The 11,562-nt window shown below is 39.6% G+C and overlaps 1 protein-coding gene across 7 annotated transcripts in view; it reads right to left on the minus strand.

Moving 5' to 3' along the window:
- Positions 1–11,562, minus strand: part of LOC140739162 (long-chain-fatty-acid--CoA ligase 6-like) — a 120,687-nt gene that overhangs the window by 22,666 nt on the left and 86,459 nt on the right. For all 7 annotated transcript variants that reach the window (XM_073067180.1, XM_073067184.1, XM_073067182.1 and 4 more), the window contains 5 exons: positions 11,166–11,261; positions 8,594–8,666; positions 6,574–6,662; positions 3,187–3,303; positions 12–155 (listed from right to left, as the gene is read on the minus strand). In XM_073067180.1, coding sequence (XP_072923281.1) covers positions 12–155; positions 3,187–3,303; positions 6,574–6,662; positions 8,594–8,666; positions 11,166–11,261 — 519 coding nt within the window. The remainder of the gene's footprint in view (positions 1–11; positions 156–3,186; positions 3,304–6,573; positions 6,663–8,593; positions 8,667–11,165; positions 11,262–11,562) is intronic.

Below are 11,562 nucleotides of genomic sequence, written 5' to 3' on the forward strand. Positions count from 1 at the left end.
TCCATATTTACCTGCAAACTATCTCCATGAACATACACTTGGGCCAGAAGCTCACTCTGTACATATATATTCTCAATTTTTTCAGGTGCGATGTACTCTCCTTGAGCAAGTTTGAATATATGTTTCTTTCTGTCAATGATTTTTAAAGTGCCATTCTGTATTAAAAAACAAAATCAAAGCAATGATCTCACAAAATTTCAGCCACTTACTACAAATTAAATCATATTATTACTCTTGAAAAATGAATAATCAAGTAAAATTATAGGTGTCTATTTCTGAGCATGGAGCTTTCCAAAAATAAGAAGGAATTTCAATAAAGAAATGTATAAAATTTTGTGGGATATGTGGAAGAGTCCTTGATTTAAATCCTACTGATTCCCTCTCTTTGTCACCTCAAGGGCACCATCGTCACTTTTCCTTCCATAGATGCTGGTCACACAGTTTTGCATTGATGCACCATCAATAACTCTCGGAGATGGGAGGCAAACGATAGGCTTTAATTAGCTGCAAACGTGACCACAACATCTTGGAGACTGAGGGAGGAGCAGTGCCTCCAATCATCTTTATACAGGGGTCTGTGGGAGGAGCCACAGGAGCAGTCAGCAGAGGGGCGTGTCCAGACGTATACACATAGTTTACCACATGCATACAGTGTACGTCTCATTTTGCTCTCTCCAAATGACTGAAATAGATTTTGAACAGAAGGTATTCTAGTATCAACAATTGCAACACTTCAGGTGGTCAGTCTCCCAATCTGAAAATAAGGCATTTATTTTTACCCTGCAGGAGATGCAACAATTATCCTTTTGCCTTTCCTCCCACTATTTAGAGAGAAAGAAACAGTTTCCAGGTGAAGAATTAATTCATTTGCCTTTCTTGCTATCTAGTGTATTGCATTTAGTGTTCACAATGTGATCTCCTCTACATTGAAAAAAACCAAAGGTTGGGTGATCACTTTGGGGTATACCTATTTCCAAGTCAAATTTCCTGCCACTTTAGTTCTCAGTTCCACTCTTCTTTTAGCTTTCTCCCTCTTACCTTAAACTTACGTCATCTGGTGCTTAACATTTCTACCTTGGGGGGAAAAGACACTTACTATGTACCCCATACTTGTTTCAGGTCACACCTCAGCCTGTGACACTCCAAAGCAAATAATTCAAGTGTCTTCAGCTTCTCATTGTAGTCCATACACTATAATCCAGGCAACATTCTGGTGATCCTCCTCTGTAGCCTTTCCAAATCCTCCTCAACCTTTCCAAGCTGTGGTGTCCGGAAGTGCACACAATATTCCACCTGTGGTCTACCCAAAGTTTTATACAATTGCAGTATGATTTCCCCACCTTTATATTCACCTGAAGAAAGCAAGCATGCTTTCTTTGTCACCTTATTCAATTGTGTTAACAGATTCAGGGAACCAAGATTTGCATCCCAAAGATTTATTTGTATTATCAGTTTTCCCTTTACTGGATACTTGCCACTAGCATTTTCAACAGCTAGAAACAAAGAATCATACAGCATAGTAATAGACCATTCAACCCAACTTGTTTACATTAACAAGTGAGTGTGACACGTGATCTGATTAAACTTTATTTGCTATTTCTCTGTCCAGCTTCCAACTGATGTATATCCTACTGTAACACGAGTGAATCTGCAGATGCTGGAAATAAATAAAAAAACACAAAATGCTGGCAGAACTCAGCAGGCCAGACAGCATCTATGGGAGAAGGTAATAACGACGTTTCCGGCTTACCTCCTCCCATAGATGCTGTCTGGCCGGCTGAGTTCTCCCAGCATTTTGTGTTTTTTATATCCTACTGTAGTCAATCTTCCTCATGATTCACATTTCCGCTGGCTAGCACAATGGCTATAGTTCGTTCACCTCTGATGTGAGCTCAGCTTTATTTTCTCCTCCATTTGTACATATGACCTGGGGCATGTCCCACAGCCCTGCTATTAACTACACACAAAACAGACAAAAAAGTCTAATCACCATCTAACTGCACCTATTTAACTCATCTCATCTAACCTTACCGTATTGTAGATATTCTCTTTATCATGTCTTTCCCCCAATTTTTCTAGACCTTAAAGTTAACATTTTTTCTTCCCTTCCTATCCTTCCTCAGCATATATATCTACAGTATAATTTCTTATGTTCGTTCATGTCATATGATGTAGGTGATCATAGCCCCATGATCATGATTGTTCTTGGTAAATTTTCATACAGAAGTGGTTTGCTTTCTTTTACAAGAAGTGTGACCCCAGCCATTATCAATTCTCTTCAGAGATTGTCTGCCTGGCATCTGTGGTCGCATAACTAGAACTTGTGATATGCACCAGCTGATCATATGACCACACTCCACCCTCCCTCCACCTTCTTTATAGGGCCCTCGCCCCCTCCTTCTTCAATCCTGACGAAGGGTCTAGGCCCGAAACGTTGACTGCTCCTTTCAACGGATGCTGCCCGACCTGCTGAGTTCATCCAGCTTGTTTGTACGCGTTCCTATGACCACCCACCACCTGCTCCCATGGCTTCACATGACCCTGATTGGAGGGCTAAGCAAGTGCTATGCCTTGCCTAAGTGTGACCTGCAGGCTAGCGGAGGGAAGGAGTGCTTCAAGCCTCCTTTTGGTAGAGATGTATCTCCACTCTGCCATCCCATTTCTTACGTACTTCATAAGTTTAGAATGAGTCATTCTGAATCGTCTACTCCATTCCAAATGAACAATGAATCCCTGCTGAGGCATGTGATCTGAGAGTTGCCACAGATCTTTCTACTTAAAAGTCATTGTCCATTTGGAATGGGATGGGCCATTCAGCCTATCGGTCATTTCTAGTATCCAGTAATGACATATATTTTAGTATCCAGGTTGATCTAAATTTAATTTCCTCTTTGCCCCATATCTCTTGATTCTTTTGATTTTTTTAATGTGTCTTTACTAATTAATTTATAATGCAATAACAAGTATATTTGAATAGAATTCACTATTTCCAAATCTTACAACAGTGTATTCATCTAAGAATAGTTGTACTGCATACCAGAATTTACATTTGGAAAAAATGTATAAATACTCAGGATTACATATTGTGCTTTACCAAAACTGTTTAATCAAAATATACACTATTTCAAAAATCTTATCTAATTAGTGAAGCAATATGATTTAAGTACTTAGATGGTAGATACTTACTGCTAACCATTTGCCTATGTCCCCTGTATGCAGCCACATGTCTTTGTCTAAGGCTTCAGCAGTTTTCTCTGTATCTTTGAGGTAACCCTTGAAGACATTTGGTCCTTTCACACAGATCTTCAACATAATGGACATTTAAAACAGGGAGTCAAAAAAGTTTAAATTATATTTTTCTGTCTTACACAAGCAGGTTCATTATGTAAATTTAGAGAAGCCTCAGTGTTGTGTTTGTTATGAGTGTTGCATGATCAGATCAGAGGCCCTGTGACTGTAACGAGTTAGAATGCTACTGGGAAATGGGGCTGGACAGGGACATCACAACGTCAAGGTAGTGATAAACAATCTGCTCCCAAAAGACAGGAGAAAATAGTTATAAGTGCTGACAATTATATTCCATGGAAGGAACGAATGAATGGACTCTAACATTTTATTGGATATTAAGTGCTGATGGCAGGCCAGAGGTATATGATCACAAACCGGAAGACCCAACCCAGTTAATTATTATTATTGGCAGAAAAATTTTAATGGAAAACCAAGGACACTGAGTCGCATGATCTATTGTTTCCTTTGAACTATCATCAATCACTCTTTCCTTCTGGCAGTCCCAGCACAGGCACTCCACCTCCTAATCAGAATCCCGACTCTTCTACACTCGATCCAAGCTCACTGATCCTTGGCCCTTCTCACACCAGGGGCCTGATCACCCCTCACAATCCTTCATTTCTGTGATCATGCCCTGGACATATTGGATTTAGTGACTTGTCTGTTCAGTAGCAAATGGTGCTTTGATGGTGTTGAATTTTCCAAATACAGTCTTTCAAAAAAAAAGTGCTTGCTGGCCCACCAGAAAATGACATTTAAACAGAAACAGGAACTGTTAAATGTCTATCCACAGGGCCCATACCTGAAATGGGTGTTAGCCATTTATTTACATATGCTATTGATGATGGTAGGTAGTCATTCATCACCTTCTTGCAAGTGTTATTGCCAAATAGATTTGGACTGTGTTGATTTGCCGAGCACGGTGGGCAGGCTATGTTGGTATCAGAACGTGTGCTGTCCTAACACGTTTATTGTTTATTGGCTGTTAACTCAAATAATGATTTCACTGTATATTTTGATATACGTGGTCTGAATCTCATCTGAGATGCTGTGTAAAATAGGCGATTTTCAGGGGCACATACCAAGTGCCACTGGAGGATTATCAACTTGGCACTCTTGGGTTTGCCCAAAACTGGCTGAGTTTCCTGTGCAAAGAAATGCTCATGCGTAAATATTGTGATTTGTACATTCCAGAGACCAGGACTGCACATCTGGAACAGACTGAGGCTTAGCACAGCCACCATATAAACACCATGAATGAAGATAATACATTGCATATCTGCAGCTTCTATAAATAATTTGTATTTTTGGGAAAATAGAAGCAAGATGTAATGCTTGTAAATGCTGTTCTTTACAATCATAGAAGGCCCCTTTTCTATTTTTAATTGAGGAAAACAAAATCCATGGGTGGATGGACAGACCGTTTTTAAATGGCATCAGTGCAGGCTACTACCAGAAAGAGTCTTAAAAAATTAACCTGCTATAAAAGAGTCTGCAGATGCTGGAAGAACTCAATGGGCCAAGAGGCATCTGTGGAGACAAGAAATGTAAATTGATGTCTTTGGTTGAGACTTTGCATCAGAGCAGGTAGAGAAGAGAAAAGAACGCCAGTGCGTACTGTAGCAATATGAAGTGGGGAGGGATGGATCTTGTAGATGATCAGTGCAAACATTTGCTTCTATCTATCAACTTCCATCCTCTACCGCTCCCTTATACTGCTATATACTAGCAATCTTTACTCCTCCCACTCAGTCCTGATTCACAGTCTAGACCCGAAATGGAAACTTACACCTTTTCGCTTCCACGGATGCTGCTTGACCCATGGAGTTCTTCCAGCATTGAGTCCTTTGCCATAAGATGGAGCCAGAAAGGGCATGAGTCCAGTTCTCAAACCCCCAGTCAAACAGATAAATTATCTTTGATAACTTTCATTTAGTGACACCACTTTCCCAAATCACAGTGGGATAAACCAATCACAATAAAGTATCCCGTGCAAGGCTTATTGAGAAAGTAAGGAGGCATGGGATCCAAGGGGACATTGTTTTGTGGATCTAGAATTGTCTTGCCCACAGAAGGCAAAGAGCGGTTGTAGACGGGTCATATTCTGCATGGAGGTCGGTGACCCGGTGGCGCACCTCAGAGATCTGTTCTGGGACCCCTACACTTCGTGATTTTTATAATTGACCTGGATAAGGAAGTGGAGGGATGGGTTAGTAAATTTGATGATGACAGAAAGGTTGAGGGTGTTGTGGATTGTGTGGAGGGCTGTCACAAGTTACAGCGGGACATTGATAGGATGCAAAACTGGGCTGAGAAGTGGTAGATAGAGTTCAAGCCAGATAAGTGTGAGTGGTTCATTTTGGTAGGTCAAATATGATGGCAGAATATAGTATTAATTGTAAGACTCTTAGCAGTGTGGAGGATCAGAGGGATCTTGGGTCCGAGTCCATAGGACACTCAAAGCTGCTGTGCAGGTTGACTCCGTGGTTAAGAAGACATACGGTGAATTGGCCTTCATCAATCGTGGGATTGAGTTTAAGAGCTGAGAGGTAATGTTGCAGCTGTATAGGACCCTGGTCAGACCCCACTTGAAGTACTGTGCTCAGTTCTGGCCACCTCACTACAGGAAGGATGTGGAAACCATAGAAAGGATGCAGAAATGATTTACAAGGATGTTGACTGGATTGGGAGCATGCCTTATGAGAATAGGTCGAGTGAACTCGGCCTTTTCTCCCTGGAGAGACGTAGGATGCAAGGTGGCCTGATAGAGGCGGTATAAGTTGATGAGAGGCATTGATTGTGTGGATAGTCAGAGGCTTTTTCCCAGGGCTGAAATGGCTAGCACAAGAGGACACAGGTTTAAGGTACCTGGAAGTAGGTACAGAGGAGATGTCAGGGGTAAGTTTTTTTACACAGGTAGTGGTGAGTGCATGGAATGGGCTGCTGGTGACGGTGATGGAGGTGGATATGATAGGGTTTTTAAAGAGATTCCTGGATAGGTACATGGAGCTTAGAAAAATAGAGGGCTATGGGTAATCCTAGGTAATTTCCAAGGTAAGGACATGTTCAGCACAGCTATGTGGGCCGAAAAGCCTGTATTGTGCTGTAGGTTTTCTGTGTTTCCTAGTTTCTATGTTTTTCTATGTTTCACAATGTTACAGTAAACTTATCATTCCTGAAAAATGCTTCCTACATGTGATATGTCCTTTCAATTGAAACAACATATAACATCAAATATTAAATACCCCACACGGGGTGCAATATGAGCTGTGACTACTTACTCACCTCGCCTTCTCCTTTTGCAGAAAAATATTTCATTTCTTCTACATCAATGAGTTTGAGAAAGTTGCATGGTAGGGGAGCCCCAACATGACCTGGTAAATTCGAGTGAAGTAACTTATTAGTCAAGAAGTGTTTCTTCCCATTTCTCATCTCCCCTTACTCTCTTTTCTTCATGGCCCTGTCACATCATTGAATCATTTGTTCTCCTCTCACCCTCTTCAGCTTCTTTGTCTCAATCCTTCATACGCTCTCCTAAATCTTCCATTACATCCTGCTCCAATGCTTTTCAAGCACTTTCCTAAACTGTCCCCTCCCTCTCATATCTTCCTCTTCCAGGTGCCCCAGTGCCCTCCTACATTCCAAACACATAGGGGCTGGAGTTAGTAAGTTGTTGGTGCTGGAAACATGATGATACTTTTGGGCTGACTAACAGTGCCAGAGATACACTGGGGGCATTGACGCAAACAACACATTTCAGTGTGGCAGATAAAGCTAATCTTTCAAAATATTTTATTGAACATTTATCCATGTACACCTTGCTAGTGGTTCCATTCTCTTCTTATCTCTCCACTCCGTTTGTTTGTCCTCCTGCCTTTTTCTTGAAACACATTCTATGTTTTCTTTTCTCTTCATCTCTCCCATTTTTATTTTCTTCGCTTTCCCCACACCTTCTCCTACTAATTCACAGTTCATTCCCATAAATCCTGTTTGTTTCCCTGCATTTGAACTGATGCTCCCATCCCTGCTATCTTACCCTTCTCTACCCGGGCTGTCTTACGCCACCACTTGAATTTGAACTGTGTTCACACATGAGCCTTTGGTCTTAAGTCCCTGGGGTTAATTTTAGTGTTATATGATAGTGTTCTTGCCTCTAGAAGTATGGTTCATTTAGTGTGCAGTTTGTTTTGTATAAATATCACTTCCTTACGTAAGCATTTTAAAAAATAATTTCCTGTGTGAGTTAATTCATATTCAACTTGAAGCACTCAGTGGAAAGTCTTCTCCATCCTCTCTTGATTTGCCCTTGAGGCAACAATATATTTTTTCAACTAAAACCTCATTAAAAACCATGAAAGAATCTTCCATCTTGGGTGATTTTTGAGAAGGTGTTTAACTCACTGCATTGATTTGTACATATGTACTGCAAGGGCCATAGAGATAGCATAAAATTACTTGGTTTAACCAGTTGCTGAAAGTGCCCGGGTGGTTATTGAAAAATGCATGCTTTCTACTATTCAGTGATTGGATTATCTTCAAGACTTTGTATTGCACCTAAAAGGAAAGGGATCTTATATATCTACTCTGAGCAGTTGGTTAATTGTGAAGATCAAATCAAATCACGTTTAGTTATCATTCAAACCATACTTGAATATAACTGAACAAGATAGTGTTCCTCTGGGACCAAGGTACAAAAACATACAAGCACACTCAAAATAGCGAGAGAGATAAAAAAGAACATAGTCACACAAGAAAACACATTTTTAGTCTGAGACCCTGAGTGACAAGTCCCATAGTGCATTTAGATTCTGCTAAAGTAACAGAGGCAAAACTGGACCACAGGGTTACAAAATTTGTAACCGTTAGAAAGGGGAACTGAATTGGAGTCCAAATTAAGTGTTAACAGTTGGTCAACCAGCTATAAGGAAGAGCATAATTGATAGACAAAATGATCTTTCTAGCTCGGGTAACAATTACTGCTACATGATTATCTGACTGAAACATTGTGTACTAAAGATTTAATTTTAGAATATAACTATTGAGATAAAGCTGGCAAAAGGCACAGCAGCCAAATGGCAACACAAATTATTTTTGAATTAAGGCACCAAGCACAGTCTGGTCAATTCCTCGGTCTGTGTGGCACTATTTTCAGATCCATTGTCATGTACTGTTAAGATTTTATATGTGTAACTATCATTAAACTGTATGGAACCCTCTGGTAGCTGGACTTTAAGAAACATATATAAACCTTTAGATATATAGTGTGGCATTATGTTGGAAGTGAAATCAAGGTTTCAGAAGATACCTGATGTCCAGTCTCCAGGTGTGGTAAATGTACATCCGGCTGTGCACTCAGTCTGTCCATAGCCTTCATAAATCTGACAACAGCATGTGAAACATTGCAAAAACAATTATTTCGATTAGATAATTTCTTAAGAGGTTCCGTTACTGTACGTTGAGTCTGCATATATAAGCAAAATGGGAGATAGCTATACAGCTATTTTTAACTCTCAGTCTCAATTTATTTTTTTAACTCTTTAAAGCTGTTGATTAAAGCCAGATGTGGAATAGATACCTCTATAATATGTATAGTATTTCTAAATGAAAACAAATGATGAAAGCAAAGGAAAACCTCACTCATTTGGCTCTTTTTGAGGAACAGAGCTATTTTCCATACATCCTCGAGTTGTTGATTAAGGAAGACATATGGGGCACTGGGCTGTATTAGTTGGGGATTGAATAAAAAAGAAACAAGGTTATGCCCTAGCTTTATAAAACCTTGGTCACATCCTGCCCAGAGCAGTGCATGCAGTTCAGGTCACTAAGGGAGGATGAGAAGGCACTGCAAAGTGCAGAGAAGATTCACCAGGACGTTATTTGGGATGGAACTGTTCATGTGTAATGAGGCACCCAGGAGCAGAGAAGTTTACGCGAGAACAGATTGAGGTATACAAAACTACAAATGTACAAGGGGTACAGATAAGGTAGAATACAGGAAACTTTTATCCATATCAGAGCTAGACAAAATTTGATGATATAGATTTAGCGTAATGAGGAAAGTGATTCAAAGGGGTTTATGGAGGTAGGTGGCAGGGGTACTTCACCCTGAGAGTGGCAAGCAGCTGGAATATATTTTCTAAGAGAATATTTGAAGCTGGGTTGCTGATAGTATTTCAGAGGTATATCGATAAAGAGTCGAATTGCTAAAGATACAGGGATATGCACTAAGTGCTGCTAAGTGGTGTTACCATGGAATGGTGCCCAATGATTGGTGCATGAGCAGGTAGAGCCATTTGGCTTTCCACGTGGCACAATTTTATGACTAACTTCCCGTAAATTGCATTTTTCAGTATTTCTCATATGATTAGCAAAAATTACAGTACAAGATTGTCTTTAAAGATCTTACTGCATGTATTCTGATATAACTTTCTAAATAACATTGATTGTTTAATAAAAAAATCAATGTGTGATGGATGATAATCATTTCAAATTATAATAATTCAGGATAGACAGAATGATTATTGAACCAGACTGCAAAATAAGATTATTAAGTCAGCTGTTTGTGATAAAATAGAATCTACATTGAGCCATTGGTTAATTTTTTGCTTACATTGCTTCATCCACTGCCACTAAGTGTCACCAATTTTACCATGGCTTTGCTTAAGGAAAATTGGACGATAAGCTGTTTCATAAACACATGAAACAGTATCACATTGTTTAAAGTACAAGGCATTATTTTGCAAAAATTCGGCTAATTTCAAATCAAATTCATTTTTAAGGCTAGAAAATCCAACCATATGTGAACATAGACTGAGGTTACTCGAAGTTTGACTCAAATAACAAATAGTCTGTCTTCAAACATCAGACAGCTGGTCCTTTCTTCAGATCCATAGCAGCTAGTTATAATAATAACTATAGGGTCCACCGTTCCTGGTGGGCGGAAGGTGACTCAAATAGCCTTTGACCCTTCCTGAAGTATAAAGTTTTTGCCCTTGTCATGTGGTGTACCTTCAGCTCTGCTTCCTTTAAAAAATATTCCTCACTTCCACTAATATAAAAAACAGATTTATTGTTTCTTAAAACTACACAGAAATCATTGTGGACATTTAAAATAATCTGAAATACACTTCCAAAGTGTACCAGAAATAAGCCGCGTGTGATTTACTAGCTTATCAAGTATTTCATAAAATGCATTTCTTTATTCATGGAATACATATTTTCATTTCATTACATGAAATTAAGCTTCAACACTAACATGCCATTGAGTATGAGGAACTGGTATCACTGTCAACACTGAAGGAAATTTATTTTCAGAAATTGATAGCCATGTCATGTAATATGGAGAGGAAGCCATTGATAGGAGAGAGAGAGAAGGGAGGAAGGAGGCCATGAAGGGAAAGGTGGAGTAAATGAGGAAGGAGACAATAGGAGGAGGGCAGGAAAGTAATGAAGTGTACAGGAAGTGAGGGAAAGGATAAACATTGAATAATCTGTTCAGAAGAGGAAGGAATAACACAAGGTCATGTGCAATACAAGATGATCTGAAAAGATGCTGTTGGAAAAGGATAGAGATGGAGACAGAAAGGTAATTGATGTCATTTCCTCTTTGATTTTCAGTTGCTGAATGCCAATTTCTCTGCCTTATGCAGATTCTTTCTGGGTAACTTCAGGAGATGGGAAGTCAGTTAGGATTACAAATCCCACAAGAAACTCTGGGTCTATTTTCCGTACCTCTCTAATACAGATCAAGTAGAACCAGTATGGACCATCTCTTTGCTATTACGTGGGTTTGGGTGAAACTACGGAGGTGCAATTAATCTTCTTTGGATGGTTCAAGAGGAACACTGAAAGAATGACATAAGTACAAATGTTCATACCTGGCAACCTAATGCGGCTCGAAGGAAACCAAGCACAGTGGGCGAAGTAGGGGCAGCCCCTGTGACAATCATTCTCACCTTTCCCCCCAGACTTCCCTGTGTAAACAAATATCTTCAGTTAACAAGAGCAATGGCAAATTCAAGGTAAGGTAGACACTACATGCAAGTTTCAAGATCAAGATTTCCACAGGAAACATTTCCAAGAAATATTTCCACTCTAATTTCAATTGCAGTGTGCATTTTCAATAAAAATTCAGGAAGACAATAAACTTGTAATTGATTCTTTTCTGAAATAAAAGTCAGGAGATTTCTGAAACACGAAGGAATCGTATCTGTGGGGTGGTGCTATATTTCTAGCCTGGATTAATGAGTCTGGGCTCAGATCACTTCTCAGGTG

Source organism: Hemitrygon akajei, chromosome 15 (genome assembly GCF_048418815.1).
Source record: "Hemitrygon akajei chromosome 15, sHemAka1.3, whole genome shotgun sequence".
Taxonomy (NCBI): Eukaryota; Metazoa; Chordata; class Chondrichthyes; order Myliobatiformes; family Dasyatidae; genus Hemitrygon; species Hemitrygon akajei.